The 24,265-nt window shown below is 61.6% G+C and overlaps 1 protein-coding gene and 1 pseudogene across 1 annotated transcript in view; one reads left to right on the plus strand and one right to left on the minus strand.

The window, feature by feature from the left end:
* Nucleotides 1–4,450, minus strand: part of LOC143393531 (sugar phosphate exchanger 3-like) — a 63,389-nt pseudogene extending 58,939 nt beyond the window's left edge.
* A 5,053-nt stretch (nt 4,451–9,503) lies between these two features.
* Nucleotides 9,504–24,265, plus strand: part of Begain (brain enriched guanylate kinase associated) — a 31,795-nt gene continuing 17,033 nt past the window's right edge. Inside the window, exons 1-4 of the mRNA XM_076847902.2 lie at nt 9,504–10,145; nt 14,828–14,883; nt 16,127–16,335; nt 17,305–17,333. Coding sequence (XP_076704017.2) covers nt 9,504–10,145; nt 14,828–14,883; nt 16,127–16,335; nt 17,305–17,333 — 936 coding nt within the window. The remainder of the gene's footprint in view (nt 10,146–14,827; nt 14,884–16,126; nt 16,336–17,304; nt 17,334–24,265) is intronic.

Raw genomic sequence — 24,265 nt, forward strand, 5'->3', positions numbered from 1 at the left:
GCACATGAACTAGCTGGAACATAGAGGAATCGGTAGAAATAATTTTCCTGCCCAGTGGAGTGAGGAAAACTGGTGGCCGCCTCTGCGCCCTGTTTTCAACAAGGGCAGGCTGCTCGTGTCTGGGCAGCCACAGCCCTGCACCACCTTGCACCCCAACCCTATGAGGAGCTCTGTCCCTGGCACAGAGGGGTCCCAGCATGGGGGGTCTCCCAGCTATTTGACCCCACACCCAAGACGGCCACCTCTTCCTGTTCACGGCCCCATCCCCCCTTGCAGAGACTATTTCCTGAATGTGCAAGAAGGCGCACAGGGCAGGGGCTCCTGTGCCACAGAGCTGAACAAGGACAGTGTCTTGCATGGGGCCACTGTGGGCAGACAGGACCATGCTGAAATCTCCTGGGACCCAGGTCAGAGGCTGGGCAGTGGCCACATAGACACCTGAGGGGCTTCAGGTCAGCCATGCCTGGGTGAGAACTAGAAGGGAGACATAGGACACCCACAAGGGGCCATCTGCCGGGAGAGGAGCACTTAGGGACACTAGAAAATGGAATGGCGAAATCAGGTGTCTCCGTAGGGCCAGGACACTGGGGAGCAGACAGTGAGGCCATTCAGGTCTTGCCCCTGACCCACGCCCACCGCTCCCGGGTCCCCGAACCTCGAGCCTCTTTTTCTCAGGAGAGACACAGGATGACAATGGGACGCGAGGAAGGTTTCAGGTAGGGCCAGTCAGGAGCCTTAGGGTCCCTGGAGATGGGAAATGTAGGGGGGCCACCCAGCTCGCAGTACCTCCCTTCCACTCTTTGGGCCCAGCGCGTACTCAGTGTGGCCTCCATCATCAACCCTGACCTCTCAGGGCAGCGCAGGGGGCACTGACACTTGGCCTCCAGGCAGCCCAGCTGTGGCCACCCCCGAGCCCAGGGACTGCTGCTTGCTGCACTCACAGAAGCTGGACCTCGGAGAGGACGGGGCTCCACCTCCTGCCCCAGGGCTCAGGCCCCTGCAGGTTCCCGTCCACAGCCAGCCTGGCAAGGCTTCCCGGGCCTGGAGTCGTGCCCAGAGGTGCTGACTGCGCTGCTGCTGTCTGGGTGCCGAGCACACCTGTGTGCGTGCATGGGGCGGGAGGTGGCAGAGCAGGTGGGAGAAGAAGCAGAGTGCACCACGTCAGCCCCAGAGGATTGGGCTGTGCTCCAGGTGCACTGGCTGCAGAGCCTTCCAGGACCTGCCCACCTTGCAAGGCTCTTCAGGTGGCACTCAGAGCCTTTTCTACTTGGGGTGGGGGACATTCTGTGGGAGGCAAAACCAGGACGGGGTGCCCACTCAACCAGATTGACCAGGATGTCCAAATCTGGGCTGTCCGCTTCTTGCTAAGTGAATTTTGGAAGGGACTTTGTCACTCTGAGCCTCATCTTCACCATCTACAAAAGGCAGCCAGTGCCCCCTCCCCCACAGGCTCTTACAGGAAATAAGAGACCTGCTGCCAGGCCCCCCTGTTCCCCTCCTTCCCATCATCAGTGGGATGGGGGAGCAGGCTTGGCAGAAGGCTTTAAGGGTGGGGAAGGGAGGCAGGCCAACATGAGGGGAAGGCTCCTCGGACCTTCCTGGCAGGCCCCTGCTCAAGTCTGCAAGCTGCCTGAGCAGAGGCAGGAGCTGCCCCCACCACCAGCCCCTCCCCCGCCTCCCCAGCCATCTGCAGAGTTGGCAGTGAGGAGCCAGGGCGGGCTCAGAACACTCAGCACCATCTGAGCAGGACCAGCTTCTGAGAAGGGCTACAGCCCAGGAGGAGGAAATGTGGGCAGAGCCCCTCCCCTATGGACACTGCCCCATCTCCCTCATCCATGTTTGTCCCTTGAGGACATTGGAGCCGGCAGGGAGGGCCCCTACTACTGTCTCCGGTGGGCTGCCTCCACCTCTGCACATAACCTGCCTGGTAACAGGAGTTGAGAGGTCAGGGTGGTGACCATGGAGCCTGCTCCCGTTCATGGTGAGAAACTAAGCTTCCCAGAGCAAAGAAACCAGTCCACGGTGTGTCAGGGACTGGGTCTGGACAAAGCAAAGCTTTGCATCCCAGGAAGTAGTGGGAGAGCTCCACCCTAGCCACCACATCCTGGTGGTCAGTGGACCCACACAGCTGGAAGCAGAAGGGCACCCTGGGCTGCTCACCTTGCCCCTGGAACGTGAAAACCTCCCTTCTGCATCTGTACCAATAACATCCCTGGGATCTACAGGGGACAGGAGAGGAGACTGACACTAAGGGGCTCCAGTTGGCTGGGGTTCTCTTCTCTCTTCCTTGCGCTCAGCGCCTCTTCTCGGCACTGCCACTCTGCCTGAACACGCAGCCTACTCTCTAATTAACTGAGAGAGTAGAGGCTGCAAAGTACACAACATACAAAGTAGGAGATGGGTGACAGTGATGGTCACACAGCAGCACAAATGTACTCAAAGCCACCCCACTGTGCACTTCAAAATGGTAAAATGGTAAATATTACGTACGTTATGCATATTTTACCACAATAAAAAAAATTTAAAGGTAAATTTATTGAAAAAACCTTCTAATCTGTCACGTGCTTAGAAAGGACACAAACGTGTACCTATGACCCCATGGGTCCAGAGAGGGAGGACGTCAATAAAGAGCATTTGCTTGGTGACCTCTCTTTCTACTAACCAGGACCCTTTCTGGCTCCCCTGTGCTTTGACCTGGGTTCATCTTCTGGCCACTGCTGGAATGGCCAGAACGGAAGACTTGTCCAGCTGCCCCCAGGGGACTTCCATGCCCCCAGGACTCACACTGGTCCCTAGGAAGGATCCAGTCTGGCTTGGGCCATCAGAATTTCCTGGCCCCAGTGCTTTCGGGAGGAAAGGGCTTGGCTCATGCACCTTCCCCAGGGCCACGCCTGAGCTCCTCTTGTGTGGTGCTGGGGGCAGGCAGGGGTACTCCAGCTGCTCATGGTGGCAGCAGTGATCCCCCTGAGGTCACCTTCCCTTTTTGGGGTGCTCCCTGAGAATAGGAAAGCCCCTCCCCCATTCACTTGGCTCCCCTGGCTCAGGCTGGGCAGGAGGGTAGGGCAGGTGCCCACAGTGATGGAGAGAGGGAAACTGCGGGCAGGGGGGACTTCAACTTAGTGCAAATGACAGATGCCCAGAGAGGAACAGCTGGGCAGCGACACCCTAGGAGCTCAGTTTTCTCTGTGAACTGTGCGCTGCCTGAGGGCAGGACTTGGTTGTTCCCGGAGCGCTGCTGGCTGGCACATAGTAGGTGTCGGATAAACGTCGAGGAACTGGAGAGATGGGTGGGGGCGGTCAGTACTGAGGTTCCCAGCCTGAGGGGCCACTGGGTCTTGGCTCGCGCTCCCGCGTGCATTCCTCCTCCTGCGCGCCGCACTCCTTCATTCACGCCCTGCCATTCATGCAGGGGGTTCATTCATTCCCTGCCGGCCGCCATTCCTGCCCCCGCTCCAGCGCCGCGCGGCTCCGCGCTGCCCCGTCCGCCCCGCGCCCACCACGTGCGCCCGGCCGGTCGCCGCGCGGGGAACCGCCGAAGCAGCCGCGGCTGCGCGGGGCCGGGGCTGGCGGGGAGCCGGGCCGGGGGCGGGGGGCGGGCGCTCCCTGCGGGAAGCCGGGCGGGGTGGGGAGCCCCGGCCGCGCCGCTCCCGGCGCTCGGCCTCCGAGGGGAGGGGGCGGCGGCGGCACCGGGCGCGGCGGCGGCGGCGGCGAGCAGCGCGGCTGCCCCGAGGCCATGTGGACCGGCAGCCGCCGGCCGGGCCGGCTGCGCCGGGCGGTGAGTACCAGCGAGCGGGAGGGCAGCGCGCGGAGGCGGGGCGGGCGCACCCACGCCCCGGGCGGTCCCCGCGCCGCGCCCGCTGCCCTCGGCCGGCCGCTCGGGCCAGGGCGCCTCCCCTCCCCCTCCCGCGGCGCCGCGCGCGGGGGCTGCTCCCGGGTCCGAGAGCCGCCACTCTCCGCGGGGCAGGGTCGCTCGGCCCCCGCGCGCCGCCCTGCCCCCCGCGCGGCCGGCAGGAGCGCCTGGGTCCCGGGCGCGCTCCTCGGCCCGGCGCGCGCGTCCCTGCGGCGGGAGGAAGGGTGGGACGGAACCGGGCGAGGCCTGAGGGCGTGGGAGCCGCGGCTGCCCGGGGCAGGTGGCGAGGGCGCGGGCAGGCCTCCCCCGGCCCTGAGTCAGGGGGCAGAGCCAGACCCTGCTGGGGAGGCGGCCGGAGAAAGGCCGAGGAGCGGAAGGAGGCTGGACCGGGCAGGCTCCGCGAGCGTTTGCAGTGCGTGGGCACGCACAGCTCCCGCACCCTCCATCGCCCTCGGCGCCTGCAGGCCGGTGCTCTCGGTCTGCCCATTTACAGGCGGGGAGACTGAGGCTGAGGAGGCGAGGGCTTGCCCGGGGCCTCTCCCCTGTGCTGTCAGGCTCCGGGAGCCCCAGCACGTTGGCTGGGAATTTCTGCCCCAGCATTTCCGCTTCCTGCCCGATTTAGAGGTGTTTCCTTCCTTGTCTGTGCCCCACCCCATACCCAGTGAGGTTCCTTGGGGGCAGGAGCCGCGTGGGCGACACCCCAGAATCTCCTGAGCATCAGGATGGGAGCAGCAGGCACCAGCAGCAGGGGCCTGGCTGGACAGGAGTGTTGCCGGTGGGCAGCCGAGGTTGGCCCACCGGTCGGACCACGGGCATGTGTCTCCATGGGACTGGCTCCTCTTGAGCCCCCAACGCCCTGGACCTCTGGAGACCATGGGAAAGTCCCTTCCCTTCTCCTTTGGGGGCCAGTTCCTCCATCCACCCAGGCAGCACAGGCCCCTGCCTCTCCCAGGGCCAGGCTCCAAGGAGGACTGTGGGAGAGAGCTTCTTTATACACTGGTGTGAAGGCCAGGGCCGGCAGGGGCAAGTGGCCGTTGGGGGCGGCTCCGCTTGGCATCTGTGATGCTCGGGGCGGGAGGTAGCAGCGAGGGCCCTGGCAGCCTCCCGCAAACCCTCAATTTTCCCAGTTCTCACTATAATCAGGGCGTCACTGAGAAGCAAGCACAGTGGCAGATGCGGCATGCGGGCGCCGGGCGAGGGGCGGCTGCGCTGTCGCCGAGGACCCTCCCAGGTTATTGTTTCATATTTATAGATTCCTGTGGCCCTGGTTCCGCTCAGGCGTCAAAACCTGGAGCTGTTGGCACCTGGGTAGAGGAGTGTGAGGCGGGGCTACCTGGAGCCTCCGTGTGTGGAAGTATCTTTCCGTGCTCTGGCACTGGACTGGGACACTTTCCAGACCCAGAAGGGGAAGCCAGTGTGAGACAGTTGGGATGATGAGCGTCTATTTAATAAAGACCTTTGGAGGCAGGGTCTGGCCCATGGTGGCTGCCATTAATTGAACACCTACTACGTGCCGGGCAACATTTTGAAGCAGTGTCCCTGTCCCTGTAGGCAGCTAATCACTTTGCAGAATGAATGGATTGATGAATGATTTACATGAATGAAAGACAGGCATCCATGGCTTCCCCCAGATCCCAAAGAGGTGAGACTCATGGGCTAAGTAGGAGCTGAGCAGGGGGCTGGCATAGAGGTGAGAAGGTGTGGATCTGAGGACCAGCAGAGGCTCAGTCTTTTGGAGTGCGCAAGTTCAGGGCATGGCCATGGGGGTAGGGAGAGGTAGCTCCACCCTTCCAAGGAGGGAAGGAGTTCTGGGACAAATCCTAGGTGACCCCAAGTCCCCCTGTGCTCTCAGAGCTAGTCCTGACCCCGGTGGAGACCTCAGCTGGAGGTCTGGGGTCCTGGGTACCAATTCCTCCTCTGCTGCTGATTTGCAGGGCGACCTTGGGCAAGGCCCAGTATTGGAGTCTTAGCACCTTTTGCTTTCAGGAGAGTGACACCCAGGTCCCCGAGGTCAGCTGGAAGAGAGAGAACTGGCCGGAGGAGTCCCTGTTGTATCAACCCTTGTAGGAATGAGGGAGGGAGGGAGGGAGAACAGGTGGAGGGATTCTGTGTGCACCCCACACATCCTCCCTGGGCGCCCGCTGTGTCGCTCACTGGGTCACTTAGGTAGATCTGCCATAGACCCACCTTTAAGAGCTCATAGTCTGAGGGAGACATGGACTCTGACGAGTGTGGCAGGAGTTAAGAAAGGGCTTGTCTGCCCCCTGATCAGTAAAGGGACTCCAGTGGCCTGGCCCCGGCAGGCCTCAGTTAAGTGGCCTCTGGGGGCTTCCCATCCGACCTGACTGCCTGGGGAAGACCTATTTAAACGCCCAGCCATGGCCCTGTGGTGCTGCTGGGATCTCAGGTGGAGAAGAGTGCAAGGCACATGGAAGGGCCTGGGCGGTGTGTGTGCGAGGAGTGGGCGGGAGGCACGTTGCAGGACAGACCAGCCGTGGGATAGAAAGCTGGAGAGGTGGGCGTGGGGGGAGGAGAGCTTGGTGGACCAAAGTGGTGAGACGGGTGGCTGGGTGGGTAGAGGTGATATGGCTGCAGGACGGGACGTGTGGAAGGCAGTAGCAGTGGAGGCACAGGAGTGGGAAGGGGATGGGTTCTTGAGCCGGCCGGATGGAGGGTGAGTGGATGGAAGGATTGAGAATGGGTAGATGGCCGCACAGAGTCAGTGGATGGATGGATGGATGAGGGATGGGTGCAGGAGTGTAGGCATGGGAAACGAGGGGATGACCAATGGGTGCAGTCAATGAACATGCTCGGGTAGGTGGATGGATCCTTGATATAGGTCCATAAAATCATAGCAGTAGGGATGGACAGAGGGCAGATGGACACAGGAAGAGGGCTGGGTAGGTGAGCGAGTGTACAGGGATAAGTCAGTGCAGGCATGGACTGGCCAGTGCTCCAATGGACACGCTGGACGGGTGTGCAAAGGAAGGGGCAGCTAGCTGGAGGCAGGTGGGTGGATGAACGAGAGCATGTGAGCAGGTGGCAGGTGCAGATGTGGAGGGACACGGGGACAAGTGACATAGGTGAATGGGTACAGGAGTGAATGGGCGGAGCTTTGGCCTGCCCCTCCATTTCCCAGACACCAGTGTCTTCTCAGTACCTGAGCCTTCTGGTTCTGAGAGACTGCTAGGGAGGCTGCAGGGCTTGCGGGGGAGGGGGCTTGGACACTAGGTGAGAGGAGAACCACCGCAAACCAAGGGTCGTTAGGCCTCCAGCCATGTGTCAGTGTCAAGGGGTGACTGTCAGGGCAGTGCAGATGGTGGAGGACACTATGGCCTTCCCAAGAGCCTGAGATCCCTCCCCATGTCCTCACCCTGTGTCCAGTCTAGAGTAAACACACACCAGGCCCAGGATGTTTGTGAACTGATGGCCTGAACCTGTTTGGCAATCATTCCATCCAGGCATCCATCCACTCAAGAAATGTTTATTGAGCACCTACTGCACCCCAGGCTCTGTGCAGAGAGCTGGCATACAGAGGAGATTGCATTCTGGTGGGGACAGGAAGCTTAACAAATGACCAGCAGTTGGCCATGGCGTGAGATAAGGAGGGGTTATAAGGCCTGTTGCAGAGCTGTCTGACTAATCTGGGACACACAGGAGCAGGCTGTTGGACTGGGGTCCTGCAGGTCAGCTGGGAGCTAGATGAGGAGGGGGAGGGGAAGAACGAGAGTGCTGCTGGTAGAGGGACAGCGGGAATGGAGGTCCCGAGGCCATCTGAGCTCGTGCATTCAGCAGCTGGACGGGAGTTCCTTTGGGGGTAGCAGGGGCACAGGGTGGCAGAGAAGTCGTGGGGGTCTTGCCAGGCGTGTGACCGTGAGCCATTGTCGTGCTGCCATTGTGGGGGAGGGCTGACTGGATGGGAGGTCAGGAACTCTGGTCTGGTGATCACAGGGTCCAGGTGAAACGTGGTGGCATCTGGGACCAGCAAGGTGACATGGGCAGGATGTTCAGGTCTAAGAACAGCTGAAGCACCAGGGTTTGGTGTCAAGGTGGGGGCAGGAAGAGCAGGGAAAGGTCTGGGCAGCTCTTGTTCCTGTCTGGCCAGGTGAGCCTGTGGTGCTGCTGCCTGGAGGGCGCTGTGGTGTCCAGCTGAGCCAGCGAGCAGGGTCTCCAGGCACTGGACCTGGGCCAGGAGGGGAGGGCTACAGGTGCACCGCCAGGAACAAACATGCTCCAAGTGACACAGGGGCCAGTGCCAGGGACGGCGGTGGCAGCTGCCAGCTGGCCAGGGCTCTGGTTACCGCCCCCTAGCAAAACTTCCTAGGACTTTAGTGTCCATGGAGCTGCCTCTGGGAAGGGGCTCTCCTGGCCTCGGCCTCCTGTGGGATGCAAAGGCAGACACAGCCTCCTTCATGCAAAAGGCCCTTCTCCCCGCCCCGCGACCCTCAGTAGCCCTGTGCCAAAGGCTCTCGCCTCATAGGCAGCAGCAGCTGCTCATCACCTCCCCCATGTATCACTGAGGAATCGCTCAGAGCTGCTACCAACAGTCACCAACTGTGGCTAAGCAGGTGGGCTCCGTTCCCTCTCCAGTTCAGGACCTACACAGGCAGGTGGCACAGCGCTAATGGGATGATTCAGTGACCATCAGGGATCCAGTCTCCCTTGGTCTTTCTGCTCCTTGGCCTTTCATATATAGCTCTTGCTACAAGGTCCAATATGGCTGCCACAGCTCCAGCCACACTTCCATGTTCCAGAAAAGAAATAAGAGGATGGCAAGTGGAGGCAGAAAGAGCACAGGTTTTTGATTGTCCAGTACTAGGGCTTGTTCACACTAGGCAAGTGCTCTACATCAAGCCATACCCAGAGTCCTTTTTCTTTTGAGACAGGCTCTCACTAGATTGCCCGGGCTGGCCTCAAATTTGTGATCCTCCTCCTCAGCCCCCTGAGTATCTGGGATTACAGTCATGTGCACTATGCCTAGCTTATCTAATCCCTTTCTCAGAGCTCCCTGACTTCACACACCCAACAACTTCTGTTTCTATCTCATGGACGGCTCCCCAGCTGCAGAGGAGCCTGGGAAATGTAGTTTGTTGAGCATCTTACCTCTCAGACCAAAATGAGGATTCTTTGATGAGGAACCTGGGAGAACAGTATCTGCCAGAGGTCTCCACCGCCCTCCCCTTGGACCAGGGGCCTGCAGCCCTTGTCCGCCCTCCTGTGCCCTGTGCCACGCTGGAGTGGGCCTGTTACGGAATCTGTGTGCTGCCTTCTCCTCTGGGCCCCAGGCCTGCTCTGTGGCTGGCAGAGGAGGCAGTGGAGAGAGGTGGGCAGGGTGCAGCAGCCTTGGCCCTCCCGGGCAGAGCCCAGGACGTGACCTTCTCCCACGATAGCACTAAGCCCTGAGGCTCAGCCGCCCCCCCCCCCCCCCCCCCCCCCCCCCCCCCCCCCCCCGCCATTCAGTGAGAATCGATTGGGGGGCGGGAGGCCTCTAGGGCCTGCCACATGCTCTCTGAATCGATGGGCAGGCGGGCACTTGGCTGGTCATCCTGGCCAGTGAGGGACAGGGGGCCTGACCCCTGGAAGGGCATAGGGATCCCAGACCCATGGAGGGAGAGGAGTGGGGGTCGGCACGACCTTGGACTGACTGAGGAGGATGCTCTCAGGGCCAGGCTCCCTGGCACGGGGCCCCCATCCCACCAGCCCCAGGCAAGATGGCCATGGCTCCCCTGGGGGGCCCCGGGCAGAAGCCCCCATCAAGGAAGCACACGGAGAGGCCCTCGGAAGCCTGCAACAGAGCCCCACCCCAGGACATAGTCCAGAGAGCGCGGCGTCCCACCCTGGCTGCCCCGCGCAGCCCAGCCAGCAGAAGGCACGGGGGTCGCCTGGCCCGCTGCCCACCCCCAAGACCCAGAGCACAGGCAGCGGGGTGGCCGCAGGCCCCCTTGCTCGCTTGGGTCGCCGGCGGGAGGCCAGATTGCCCTTCTCCAGGTTCCTGGACGAGGTCGCCGTGCGGGTGCTGGATCCCGGGACCTTGGAAGCTCTCAGGGGACCCAGAGGCCGTGAGGCAGCACCCTCTCCAGAGGCACAAGGCTCAGGCCTGGCCCAGGAGCCTCTGGCTGGAACTGCAGCCCCAGAGGAGGAGGAGGCAGCTCCGAGTCCCCAGCTGTCCTCAGAGGCCGCAGCTGGGGCTGTGAGAGGAGTGGGGCCAGGCCAGGCCGAGGAGACCAGAGGGCCCTGTGTGGGCATCGACGAGCATGGAGGTCCATCTGCCTCCCCATGGCGGCCTCCTGGCCCGGTGAGTGCCCCCACTGCCACCCAGTGCCTCGGTAGGCAGCCGACAGAGGTCTGCTGAGGCCTGCCCTCCCCCTGAGTCCTGGCTGCCCCTTCTCAGTCCCTCGTCACCTCCTTCCATAATACCTTGTAGCAGAAAAAGACCTTAAATACCAAAAGAATGACTCTCTGCGGTGGAGTTGGTGGCTCTGGGCAGGTGGACTGTTCTGGACTGAGGGCCTGCCATGGGCTCTTGTGTGATTAGCCCTTTAAATGTCTGAGCCTCACCTGCTTTAGGCATGGTAGAATGTCACGTGGTCCCATCAGGAGGCAGGTGGACCAGCGTCCCTCACAGCTGTCCCAGTTAATGGAGTAGGGAAGCTGAGGTTCCGAGGGGCTGCTCCCCCACCCCAGGAGGAGCTGGAGGCACAGAGAAGGCTGGAAGGGGGCTGGGATTGGACCCCGGCAATCTCTGCCTCCACCTGGGCACTTGCTGCCCTGTCACTCTCCCTCCCATGACCTGTCCTGCCCCTGCCTGCAGGGACAGCAGCAGGTGGTGTTGTTGAGCTCTGCCCTGAGTCTTCCGTGGGGGGCCAGCCTGGGATGTCTGGGGAGAGCCTCAGCTCAAGGCCCTGCTGCCCACTGTGTGGCTCTGGACGAGTCCCCTGCCTCTCTGGCCCTCCGTTTTCCTTCCATCTGCTCAGGCCAAATGCTTGGTGCCCCCCTCCGGGGTTCTGTTTCCTAGCAGTGACCACGCAGGATCGCTTCCCCAGGCTCCTCCACGAGGGCTCGCAGTCTGGGGTCCCCACCAGCCCTGGCAGTTCGCGCACCAGGCAGCCTTCCCTCTGGGGACCGGGGACCATCAGGCCCCAGGGGAGTCCAGTGCAGTCAGGGCCCCTGGAGGATTCTACCCCAAGGCTCTTCACACTTGCCTCTAGGGACTGCCGAGCAGCACAGGCCCTTGGGGACTTGTCAGGGCCACCAGTGAGTATCGGGTGGGGGCAGCTTCCAGGACCAGGCCATCAGTGTCCCAGGGGAGGAGCTGGCATTTGCTCCTTGAAGCGGGCAGTGGGCATCGGCCACGGCAGACAGGGCTGGGTCTTGCCTGTTCCTGGAGGCGCCTGGCCTGGCTCCCTCGGCACCCAGCCCTGCCCCACCCCCAGTCCCACTCACAGTGGGCTCCAGCTCAGCCCCACCCTCGGATCAGAGGCAGCAGACCAAGAGCAAGGTAGGGGCCCACTTTATGGAGATGGAGCTGAGGCTCAGAAGCCCTTTCTGAGACAGTGCCTGGCGTGCCATCATTAGCCAGGAGGAAGCCACTGACCAGTGGAGGGCCCTGGCTTTCAGTCTGGGCGAGTGGCCAGGGGAAGTTCCTTTCATTGTCCAGCAAGCAAGAAGTCACTGTCCAAGGTCTCTGGGAGCCCACGGTCTCGGACTTGGGACTGAGGCTCAGGAATGACTTATTCCAGCCTCCCCTGAGAACAACAGGGTCAAGGAGAGAACAGGAGGCCTAGGTCCAGGGTCATGGCCAGGGTGGGGCTGTGACAGGCTGCCTGGGGTCCTGTCCTAGAGGTCCTGCTGAGTGACCTTGAACAGGTCACTGCACCCTCCTGGCCTTGATCTTCCAATAAAGAGGGCAGGCTTAGGCCTGGGTGGACCCCTCCTGGACAGGGGGCCCCGGGTGCCTCTGGAAGGGGCAGCGCTTCCCAGCTCCCCTGTCTGTTGCCATGTGGGAATGTGGGATGGAGTTGCCAGATCTTCCAAATTTTTCAGTAGAAGCCAAAAATATGGATTTTAAAAATGTAAACTCTCCCAATTTTTAAAGTTGGCTCAAATGTTTAAAAAAAAAAGAAAAAAGAGGAAAGAAAGAAAGAAACCTTGCGCAGGCCAGATACAACATGCTGGTGGGACAGATTTAGCTCAGGGAGGTCAGTTTGCAGCCGCTGGCCCCGTCCGTCCATCCATCTGTCCGTCTGTGGGGAGCACAGCTGGGAAGGGGGGGGCCCTGTCAAAAGTCCCACAGGAGCTGCCTCTGCAGCCAGGTCCCCTGGAATCCCCAGGAGAACACTGTTGGCTCCTTCTGAGAGAAAGGAGCGAGGCCAGGGCCTGAATTTAGGTCCCCAGCTTGCTAGGTGACCTTGACCGGTGTTCACCCCTCCCCCATGGGTCACTTTAGGATCCCAGGCTATGCCCGCCCCAGTTGGGATTCCCTGGAGCCTATCCCTCTGCCTTCCTGGAAACACCCCCCATACACTGCCCCCTACCTCCCCCTGCTCCCCCAAGGCTACTTGGCTGGCTTCACCCCCCTCTCCCTGCACCCTGCTGTGGCAGAGCCCAGGACCCTCCAGGACCTTCCCTCTCCCCTCCAGCCAACTCTGCTGTGGCTTTTTTGGCTGTAACTCCCGCTGGTCTGACCACTCCAGACCCTCTCCACACCACATACCCATCCTCTGACAGATGTCTCCCCCTGGACACCCCAGACCTGAATCCCACTTTCTGTCCTACCCTCCTTTCACCTGCTCAAGCCAAAAGCCTCCGGGGTTCTGTTTCTGCATCACCTCTAAGCAGTGGGGACCCCAGTGCCTCCCCCACCACTACCCACCCTGCCCTGGGGCTGCCCTGCCCAGGCTCACTGGCCTTTCACTCTGGTCTCCTTGTTGTAATTGTGACCTGGCCACCCCATCACCCATCTTTCTCATGAGACTTTCCCCATGGGACACAAGGGTGGGGAGCAGTTTGCAGACTTCCTGGGTGGAGTTTGGGTCCCTGCATTAGAACTTCAGCCTGGTGAAGACAGGAGATTTCATGGAGTCTTTTCACTGTCTCTGACAGCAAGGCTCAGCACACAGCATTGTTAGTTGAATGAATGCAAGAAAGCAGGAAGTAGAGAAGAGCACCTTAGAAAGGAGTCCTCTCTGAATGAGGACCTCCTCAAGGCCGCCGCCTTCCCTGGCCCATCCTGAGCACAGCCCCATGCACACAGTCACCTGTTGTTCACAGCATCCCTTGAGTCTCTGCCATCCTTCCTTCCTTCCTAGATGAAGGATTGCGGTTCACAGAGGCTGAGAGCCTGGCCTGAGGTCCTCAGCTGCATAAGATGCCTGTGTTGCAGTCAGTGAGAAGCAGGGTCCCCAGCCCCAGGCTCATCTCCGTCCTCCACTGAAGGTGGCTTCAGAGAGCAGAGGGAGTGGAGCCGGTGTGGGTGTAAGGAGGTTCGAGGGGCTAAGCACTGGGGTGAGGGTCTGAGAGTCCAGGCCCTGAGGGGGGATGAGGACTGGCCCAGGTCACACAGCAGGTGGGAGGCAAAGCCCCTCCCAGACGTGGACTTGAGCTCCTTTGCTCCATAGTTACAGGCGCAGGCAGGACGGGCAGCGGTGCTGTGGGCCAGTTGGTCCAGTAGAGGATCTGTGTGTGTGCTGGCGGGCATGGGACTGACCCGCATTCGCAGTTGCCCAGATGCTGCGCTGGGCACCCAGGGTCTTGGGCCCTCTGGCACCAGGTGGGGCTTGACAAGAGTCTTGAGAGCAGGCTGGGATCAGAAGTGTCTCTGTTCATTCCGGCTGCCTGACCTGCACCCCAGAGACCCTTGGAGCCAACCCTGGCCCATGGAGATTCAGGCCACGACAGGGGCCCTGCTGTCAGTGTGTGGTCAGAGAAGGAAGCCACCAGCCTAGCAAAGCTGGCTGAGCATTCCAGAAGGAAGGAAGAAGTGCAGAGCCCTGAGGCCGGGAGGAGCTGGGTTACCCGGCAACAGCGAGGTAGCCAGGGTGGCTGCTGAGTGCTGAGGGAGGGGCCGGTGGTGGGGGCTGGCGTCGTGTAAAGAAGGACAGGACAGTGTTCACAGCCCCCCTGGGGACTGGCTGCAGGCGTGGAGGCTCCTCCTCTGTCACCTAGTGTGTGCAATCCCCGGGCCCAGGGAGGGTGGTGGCCGTGGGAAGCTGACGAGAGCCCTGGCCCCAGATCTCTGTGCTCCTGCAGATCAGCTGTCAGCGTCACCTCTCGAGCCTCTGTGTTTGCATCTGTAAAATGGGGGATAAGGAGAGAGGAGAGGGAGCAGGAGGCAGGGGTGGGGCCAAGGTCATAGGAGCCTGAGAAAGGGGCATGGGACTCAGTCTGGTTTGGCCAACAAGGTGGGCTTATGTGAAATAAAGGTGGCTGCTGGCCTGGCCCACCCAGAGGGGATGAGGGAAGTCTAGGGTGGACAGACAAGGAAGAGGCGGGGCATGTGCAGTGGGCTGGCGTGACAGTGCCCAGAGGCAGGGCTGACAGAGCCTGAGAGCACCCAGGGTGCCCACCTGTGTCAGGAGGACATGCCAGTCACCTGCCCCGAAGGGAGTCCCATGCCATCATTTCACCATGTGAACCCTGGAAGTCCCCGGGCACTGGATCTCACAGTCCCACCCACCTCACCCTCCTGCGTAGGGAGTACCCAGTTTCCCTGCACAGGAAATCGGGCAGGTCTCAGCCAACTTGGGTGCCGCTGGGCAGGCTACTGCACAGTTTGCTCATGCAGCCAAAAGGCATCATGGGAACACTGCAGAGTCCTGTGCCTAGTGAAGCTGAGGGCCCAAGACCTCCCGGCAGGGCCAGTCTTGCTGCTTTCTTCCCCCCACTCAGTGTGAGGCTGGTCCCAGACAGAGCAGGAAAGATGAAGGCCCTGTCCCACCTGGTGTGGGGCTTTACTAATCACTGGGTCCCCCCCCCCAGGGCTGCACGGAGCAGGTGGCCTTCAAGAGCAAGGGCCCTCAACGGCCAGCCCTGAGGTGGGAGAATTTGAGAAGTCAGTGGAGGATCAAAGTCGGAGTCTGTGATAGAGTGAAAGGCAAGGTCCCCTGCCCTGCCCAGCCTGCACCTCTGCCACCAGGGACGTCCGCAGCCTCCCCTTGCCTCTTCCCCAGTTCAATCGAATTTCTTTGTGGTGGGGAGGGGGAGGGGGTTTCCCCTTCTAGAAGTACGGAAATATTTGATGTCAATAATTAATGCTGGATTTTTAAAAATTAAATTTTAATACATTCGCATTAATTTTAGACAAGCTCCCTGGCAGGTCGCTGGCGGTGAGTGACTGAGGCATCCCAGACATCCAGGGATGTCCCAGCCTTTGGGAGGAAACCTCTTCCAGGAATGGGGCCAGGCCCAGTAGGGCCCCTTCAGCCGCGGGGCCTCCCGCGGCTCCCTTTGCCTCTGAGCTTCGCTTTCCTTATCTGTGAAACTGGGAAGGCCGCTTCTGCGTGCAGTTGCTGAGGAGGGGTCAGCGGAGGTGCTAGGGCCCTGTGGTGTTACCGCTGCGGTTCTCTGAGGGTGGACTCCCAGAACTGAGAGTGGGGGTGCACCTCCGCCATTAGCCCTGGAGAGTCGGGCTCACCTCATTTGCTGTCTCCTCCCTGGTGGGAGACCTTAGCCGGAGCTGCTGAACCAGCGGCCAGCTGTTGGTTGGTGGACGCATGAACACTTGGACTTGGGGGTTTGGTTGATCCTGATTCAGGTCTGACCCTCCGAAGGGACGGCTCCTCCCACCCTGCGCTGGCGGAGGCCAAGCCTGCCGGGTGCCGGAGTGTCCTGGTGAGAGCGCGGGGCTCCTGCCCAGGAACTCACAGCCAGCAAAGGGGAAAGACTGGAGAAGGCACGGCTTCTATACTGTAGGACCCAGGCATGCACTGTCCGTGTTTATTGAGCGCCTGCTGTATGCTGGGACCCACTGCGATGATGGCTGTGATGGGGACCAGGAAAGGTGGGCCTGGGGAAGAGGGGCGTGGGGGCGTATTGGCCGTTGGCAAACTCTTCCTGGAGAACTCTTCGTTCTTGGAGGAGGAGGGTTTGTAGAAGGGGTCCGGCTCGTGGTCTTGGACAACTTTTAGAGTGTCCAGGGAGGGAAGCCTGCATCCCGGCGCCTTGGGGACCCTTTCCCCTGAAATTCCCTCCCCCACCCCAGCCCCTCCGCAGCCCGCCTGTGCTGAAGGGCAGCAGAGCGCCTCTGGTCCGGCTTCCTCCCGCCTCCCCTCCCCCCAGCTTTCAGGTGAGGAAACTGAGGCCGGGGGAGGCCTGCTTGAGCGTCCGGGAAGTTGGTGGCCGAGGCCCCGGGGCCGGGCTGCGCCCTCGCCCGGCGGGGCCGTGGGGGAGGCGGCGTGGGGCCCGGACCGAGCGGAGCGCGCTCCCGGCGGACGCGGCGGCGGCGCCCGGCGCGAGGGGCCGGGATGGGCAGTCATCAGTCTTCCCAGGTCTGTGGCGTGGTCCCTGGGCTCAGATCCCGGTCCCCCACTGCGCGGAAAGACAGGGAAAGCCCCCGGGAGAGGCCGCTCCCGGGCGGGGGAGAGCCCGCCCCGCGCCCCCAGCTCCGCGCAGGAAGTGCGATCCCGCCCGGGCCGCTTGCGGTCCCCGTCGCTTGCCGGAGCCCAGAGGGTTAACGGCGGCGGGTGGGTCTCCCCGCCCGGTGTGCGGAGGGGCTGCCCGGCTGCACGGGGCCGGGCGAGGAGGGTCTCCAAGCCGCGCGCGGGCGGGTCTGCGCAAGCCCGGCAGGGAGCCCCACCGGCGAGCGGGGCGCGCAAGGGTTAATCCCTCGGGCCCGGGAGGGGCGAGCCAGGCCCGGAACCCCAGAATCTGAGGGCACTGGGGTCCCTGACAGAGAAGTCCAGGGCTCCGCTTGCCATCACCCTCGGACCGAGTGAGTGTCGGGCGCTGCAATCCCGTGCGGCCCCAATTCCCCGATTCAAACATTCTGGGACTCAGATTCTGCGACGCCGGGCTCGGCTTTCTCGGGAGGGAGCGCGGGGCTGGAAGGGTTAACGGGCGGGACGGGGGAGCGGAGGGGCCCGCAGCCGCCCGGAGTTAGCGCGGACCGGCCGGGTCCCCTCCTCCGGGCGAGGCCGGGAGCGCCCGAGGCCGTAGCATCCCGCGTCCCCAGGCCGGTCCCCTCCTCGCCCCGGGGGGCGTAACTCGGTGCCGGGGAGCGCGGCGGCCCGGGCGGGCTCACCTGTTACTCGGCCGCGGCCCCGAGCGCCCACTGAGTCACGGGGCCAGAGTCCGAGGGTGCGGGCCGGGAGTGCGCGCGGCCGGGCTTCCCACGGACCGAGCCACGCGGGGGTGCCCCGCCGCCGCGCCCCGCTGAGCCCGCTGTGCCCGGCTCCGCCCGGCGCGGCCGCGGAGCGCACGCCTCCTGCCTGCTGACCCTCTCGTTTGGTTTCTCACAGGCCTCTGCCGCAGACATGGAGAAACTCAGGTGAGTGGAGCGGCTTCCGCGCCGCGGCTCGCGGGGCCCGGGCCGGGTGGGGAGCGGGCGGGGGAGGGGCTCCCAGCGCAGCCGCGGGCCCGGGTCGGTGGGGCGGCCGGCCGGTGTGCGTGTGTGGGTGCGTGTGTGCGCGGAGAGACAATGGGGAGCCCCGCGCGGGGCTGCTCGGCCGGGTCGGCCGCTGCGGCCGGGGTGGGGTGCGCCACTGAGCGCCGGCCGCCCCCAGCCCGGCCGCGCCGGCCTCCGGGGCCCAAGCGCCCCGCCCGGGACTCTCGCCCGTCCCCCCGGGACCCCTGGGTTTCTGTTCCCGCTGTTACGCACGGTCCCTCGCCCCCCAGCTGACAGTTGCCTGGTTCTGAGCTTTTAAGTTTCCGCCTCGTGGGGGCGGGGTGGGGGGATGGAGTCCTCGCGGCTGGCCAGGCAGTCGCGTCTTGGAGCCATTTTGGGGGAATCCCGCGACAGCGTCTGGGGAGCGCCCCTCGAGTCCTGCTGCCTGGTGCTAAACTTTGAGCCCCGGTGGACTCCACCGGCTCCTTTTCGCAGCAGTCCAGGGATCAGCCTATTTGAATATTCGCGTCTAACACTGCGACTTCCCCTGGCCACCCTGACCCCTACTTTGGGAACACTCCTCCTGCGATTTCCTTCCGGAGCCCGGCCGAGACCGTGTGTGGGCGGCAGGCCTGGCTCTGAGTGCTGAGTTTCAGCACCTTCTCCCCTGGCCGCGAGGGTCTCTTAGCCTCCCTCAGCCGCTCCCGAGACCAGAATGAGCATCCATTGGGAGGACTGTAGCCAGCAGGTGCATCCAGTCCCTAAGGGGCAGGGTTCCAGCAGAGCCCAGGCTTGGCCCCCTGGGTCTAGGGGACAGGGCTGGGGCCCTCCCTAATGACCTTCAGTGCTATGGATGAGTGGCTTGAAAATACCCAGGTGGGAGCTGGGAGACAGGTGGGCTCACAGAGGCCCCAGGTTGGTCATCTCTTGGGCCATTGAGCTGGAGGGCCATAGGACCAGGATCAGCATGTCCTCAGCTGGGAGGAGGGGCAGCCTCTTAGGTGATAGTACCTCAGACCCAAAACCTGATGTCAGTCAGCCAAGCCCACCTATCTTGTCATAGCCAAGGTCCAGTGGGGGCAATGAAGCCCTGGCTGTGGTCTCATGGATGACCTTAGGTCTGAACCCTGACTCCACATTACCTGTCATTCACCAGTACCCCCACCTGAGTAGGGCTTTGGGGGGGGGGGCTACTCAGCCAGCACTTGAAGGAAGACACAGCGTTCATGAGCACCCTGAAGCCAGCCTAGGGAGCCCCCTATGGTTTTCTTTCTCCTTCTCTCCTTCCCCATATTCAGCCAGGACTCTTGGGCACCTGCCTCTTTGTGCCAGGCACTAGGGACAGGGATCTGACTGGGCCTGGTTGGCGACACACCTGGGCAGGTGAGCCAGGGGTCAGATCCCCTGCCTGAGCTGTCAAGGGCTCCCCTGGGCTGAGCTGGTGGCCAGGACCTGGGACCTTGGGCTGCATTGGGCCACATGACCTTCTGGAGCTAGCAGGGGTCTTGGGGCCAGGACTCACATAGCCTCCCAAAATTGGGAAGGGGTCCTGCCCTCCTCTTGCTCTTACCTGAGTCATCCCCAAGTAACCTGGAGGTCTCCCAGACTGTCCCCTCCTGGCCAGCTAGGTTGCTCTAATGAGTTTCTGTCCTATTCTGAGGTCCAGGAGTACAAGACCAGAAGGCCTGGAGGGCTTAAGGGAAGTTGGCTACAAGTCTCCCACAGATTTGGGGTCCCACTGCCCAGCCCCTCTCTGATAAAGTCCTGATCCTTTCTGGGTCTCAGTTTCTTCAGCTGTGAACTGGGGATCCCCCTTGGCCCCAGGGTGCATGGATGCTGGGAGATGACATGAATGTGCTTCATCCAGGCAGGGGTCCTGGTGGAGCATCCTTGGGGGCCACTAGACTGCTGGTGTCCCAAGCAAGAGAAGAGGGATTTGCAATCCAGGTGAAGGGTCTGCAGTAGCCAGTGGGATGACCCAGCACCAGTCCTTCCTCCGGCCTGCAAGTGCCCATCACAGGCTGGGTCTTGGACTAGAATCATGCTCTGAGAGGACAGGCCCTTGGCCCCATCCGCTCCTTGACCCCCTGGAGCTGGAGCCGGGCCTGGCTCACTTGAGGATCTAGTAAATATTTGTTGAATGAGCATAAGGACTCTGCCACCTGGTGGTGTCATGGACCTCACTGGCTGCCTTGTGAGCACGTATACACCTAGATCCCCTGGCCTGGCCCTTCTTCTTGACTCCCACATGTGACAATCCCACTGCAGAGCTTCTCTGCCTTTGCCATGGTGTCCCCTCTCCCTGGGACACCCTTCCTCAGAGATCTTTTTGTCCATGTGACAAACAGAGGCTTTTGTGATTCGCTTGCCCCTCCCCCCAGTGAACTGGCCTGGACAGCTGGCTTCAGGTTGGGCATCCAGACCCAGGCCAGCCTACTTCCATGAGCAGGGGACACAGGCCCGTGACAGAGCCTCCCAGGGGAGATTGGCCTGGGGTGTTGGGGAAGATTCCCAGAAGCCGAGACACCTGAGCCAAGGCTCAGGATGGATGGGGTTTTCGAGGAGGACAGATGGGGCACCTCCTGAGACGTACAAGGGCCTGGGGTCTTGAGGAAGCAGGGTGTGTTCAGGGAGACGGATGGGTGGGGAGTGGAGATCCTGGGGCTCTCTGTGCCACCTGGGGGTCCTCCATCCTCCCCATCGCCCACAAGGACACCTCTGAGTGCAGAGCCTGGATCAGACCCCTCAACTTCTGCTGGGCACAGGCTGATACACACACAGGGGGACTACCCAGCCTCATGTGATGCATGGCAGGTGCACAGCCACCTCACTGATGGCCTGGCCACCTTGGCTCTGGCCTGACCCCCGCTCATCTCTGCTGGCTATCCTCCTCCACCAAGTGAGCATTGGGCTGTCCCCTGCTCCTGCAGGCATGCCTCTCAGTAATCCCTGGGATTAAGCCCCTTCTGCCTGGACTCCTGCTGGCACCTTGGGACAGCCCCTCAGCTCTGAGCTTCAGTTCCACCTCTGCCCTGTGGAGAAGCGGGTCAGTCACCTCTGACAGGTGGCCAGGTATACAGAAGGTGCTCAGGAGGCCCAGGGATGTCCCCGACGGGCTCTATAGCTCCCCTCACAGTAGAACTTCTCCAAGTTCTGAACACGACAGACTTCAGAGAAATTAGTATGGCTACAGTTTAGCAATAGACTACGGTGACCACCTGGTGACCACCACCCAGGTCAAGAAGTCCAGCACTGCCAGCTCCCTGGGGTTCCTCCCAGGACCCCTCCCCAAATCAAAAGCCCCTGCTCCCAGAGAGCACCAGGACCCCCACCTGGTGATGGTTCATTCCTTGATGGATTTGTCACCTGAGAAGACACCCAAACTGAATTTTTTTGCCGGTCCTCATGCCTCCTCTGCGTGGGACCACTCAGCCTGCACCTCTGGGGTAGGCTGACCCGTTTATTCCTCGGTGCAAGGCTAGAGATTCCCAGCGTAGACCAGTGTGAGCAAAGCTGACATGTCCATTCTCTCACAAGTGTTTTTGGGGTGTGTGCTGCATTCCTGAGGTGCACCCAGAGTGGAACTGCTGAGGCACATGGCACATATGTTACCAGCTTTGGAAGATGAGCCAAGGGTTCCACATCCACATTTCTTCTGCCTGGCTGTGTCCCACCAGATCTACACATGCACTGTCACCGTCAGCAGGGGCACTCCGGAGCACTGATTCCACGCTCCAGGTCCTGCTGTTTGGTGCCTGTTCGGGTTTCTTCCCCGGTGGCTGGGGTGTGGCTCAGTCGTGGAGCGCTTGGTTGGCACGGGCCAGGCCCTGAGCTGCATCCCAACTCCCCAGGGGGAAAAAAGCAGAGGTTTCTTCCTCGGTGGCAGCTGCAGGCACTTGCCAACCAGAGTGCTGGCTGTTCCTGGCGGGTTTGCGGGAGCTCTCTGCTTGGCTGGACAGGAGGCCAGTACCTCCCGCAGCTGCTGGGTTTTGTTGCTTCCAGCTCGGCCAGGCCCCGGGGCGAACAGAAGTTCCTGACTGTACTCTTGTTGAAGATCTCAGGCTTTTGCTTTTTGGCTAAAGCTTTCTGCGTGTTGTTTAAAGAATTCCCCCGCGATCATGAGGCCGCTGGCCATAGCCCACTGGACCTCAGGTGTGGAGTGTGGTTTGAGGTGGGGCCCTTGGGTTTCACTTGTTGGCCCATGACTGCTCTTGTCCCCATCCCGCCCTGTACTGCTCTCTATGCTGGGGTGTTGGGAGCGCCAGCCTGGCTCTGGAGACAGGCACGTGATTATCAGGTAGCCTCACAGATGTCCCAGCAGGACCTTCCTCAGGGCCATGCTTGTGTCCTTCCTGAAGCCCAGCGCTGAGGATGCACCTCCAAACCCCCCTGCCCCTCTGTGCCCAGAGCCCCTTGTGCAGAAGTCAAGGCACCCAGGCCCCGCACCTCCTGCCCCACCTCCGCACACCTGCCCCTGCGGGATCCTTCTCCCCAGAGTCTCGGCTTCACGTAGTTCACATGTTTACTAAGTGCCACCATTTACCTGAAGGTAGTGCTGGTGCACGTGCAGCAGTAACCAGAAGGAGTGAGCCTTCTGCCCAGAGCACACAGGAACTTTTTAAAACAAATAAATACCCAGGTGACATATGCTATGGAGACAAAAACTGAGAGCAGTGAGCCTGTGTTGGGGGAGGGGTGTGATGCTGTCGGCTGAGCTCCTGGGGGTGGGAACAGGGGAGGGAGCAGCTGCCCCCAGAGTTCCAGGCAGGGAACAGCACATGCAAAGTAACTTGTAAGGCGCTCAGGACGTGGTGGTGGGGGAGTGTGCTAGGTGATAGAGGGTTCAGGTGTGAGAGGAAGGGGGTGTCACACTCTGGAAGGAAGGCTGGAGCTCCGTCCCCTATGCAGAGGCTGCTGTGGGAAGAAAGAACTTGTACACAGGCACGGGATCCCTCTTATCTAGTGAACCCCGGCTCGCACCTGCTCTGGTAGAGAGTAGGTGCTCACTGAGGGCAGGGGTCTGACTGGTACCGTGGTCCAAGACCTGCCAACTCCAGAGGAGGTGCTGAGGGTGGGGCTGGCCCCTGCTGCCATCCCCTCCAGGATGACTTTTGGGTTCTCAGGCCTCCCCTCCTCTCCTGTCCCAGGTCCCTGCTGTCCTTCTCTGTGTCTTCCTCGCCCACTACCTCAGCAGGCCAGAGCCCTGGGGATGGAGGTCCTTCAAGCCTGTCTGCCCCGCCTCCAACCCTGACCCCACCAGAAACCCAGGGACTCACTAAGCTGTGAATGACTACCTCACTTTGATTTCTCCCTTTGGGGGTCAGGGCTTATAAAGGGACCTACCACATGATCCGTTCTCCCTCCCTCCTGTATCTGCCCTTCAAAGGCTCTTGTCCCACAGCCCAGCTGAGTCCCAGTCTTCAGCAGAGCCTCCTAGAGGGCGTCTGTGGCTAAGACAGCAGCCGTTGGACTGGAGATATAGTTGGTAGAGTGCTTCCCTCCCACACACAAGGCCCTGGGTTCAATCCCCAGCACCACAAAAGGAAAAAAAAGAAGGTTTGAATCCCAGTTCTGCCACTTACTGGCTCTGTGACCTTGGGTAGATTTCTGAACCTCTCTGATTTGCAGTCTCCACGTAGTGAACTGGGGAGTTAACAGCAGCAGCTGAGCTCCCATCCTGAGGAGTACGGGCGCTGACCTGGCGCAGGGCTGAAGCCAAGTGGGCCAGCCGCTGTGTTTGTTGCCTGCCTCTCTCAGAGGTCCGCCTTTGCCCCGTGTCCTCTTCCACTGGGCAGGTGACAGCAGCCAGCCACGTGCTGTGGGTCTGGCAACCCCAGGTGGACAGGGAAGTCATGTGGTGAGTTTCTCTGGGCAGGGGCCTCGGCAGCAGGAAGAGGAGGCAGACCTGGGAGGCAAGTGGGAGGTCAGGATGCGAGATGCTCAGAGTTGGGGACCAGAGTCTGAGGGTCACCCCTAACCTGGAGCAGCACTGAGGAGTCATCTTGGGGTGGGGCCTAGGGATGCCCCTCACATCTCAAGGGCATCTGTCTCCATTTGTGCATGGGGAAACTGAGGCACCAGGGGCTGAGGTGCCCCACCCAGGACCCCAGCAGCCATGGCAGAGCAGAGGGTGCTGAGGCTTGGGCCTGCCTGGCTGGGCCCTGCTGAGCCACCCGTCCTCTCCCTGGCCACTTTCCTGGGCACACCTTGCACCTTCCCTGCTGAGCAGAGCAAGTAGCCAGCCCGCAGGTGACGCTCATCACCCCTCATGAGGTGGCACTGGCTGGGGAGGCTTGGAGAGCCTTCTGGAAGGTCATGGTGGTCACAGGTGCCCCTTGGGGAAACGGCCTGGAAAGGCAGCTCCTCCCTGGACCCTCCTCCCCCAGCCCCAGGCTGGGGCTCAAATCTGCCTTCCTAGCTGCAGTGTTGTTCTCTGAGACTGGGTTTTACCCCAGGACTGCTTGAGCGTGTGTGCGCGCACGCGTGTGCAGGCGTGTGAGAGAGAGCAGGAGCGCAGGAGTGCATGTGTTCACAGAGGTGCAGGAGTAAGGGGGTGCGAGGGTGGAGTGAGACCAGCCAGGGACCTAGGGCATTCCAGAGAGGCCCTGGGTGTGGCCAGGTCTCAGGGCAGGGGCGGGCAGCCCCATGGCCAGCAGTCCAGGGTCACTGATGAGCATCCCGCAGCTCTGGTTAGCTTTATGATCCCCAGAATTCGAGAAAACAGGCCTCCCACTGGTACAATTAATAAGTTTTCCCACGTCTCTTTGCAGGGGTGAACAGACTGTGGGGTGGTCAAATCAGTGAAGCCAGCGTGGGCTCCTCGGTGGCCAGTAATGAACCTGATAATCAAAGCGTCACATGGCAGTCCCTTCTCC

Source organism: Callospermophilus lateralis, chromosome 3 (assembly GCF_048772815.1).
Source record: "Callospermophilus lateralis isolate mCalLat2 chromosome 3, mCalLat2.hap1, whole genome shotgun sequence".
NCBI lineage: Eukaryota > Metazoa > Chordata > Mammalia > Rodentia > Sciuridae > Callospermophilus > Callospermophilus lateralis.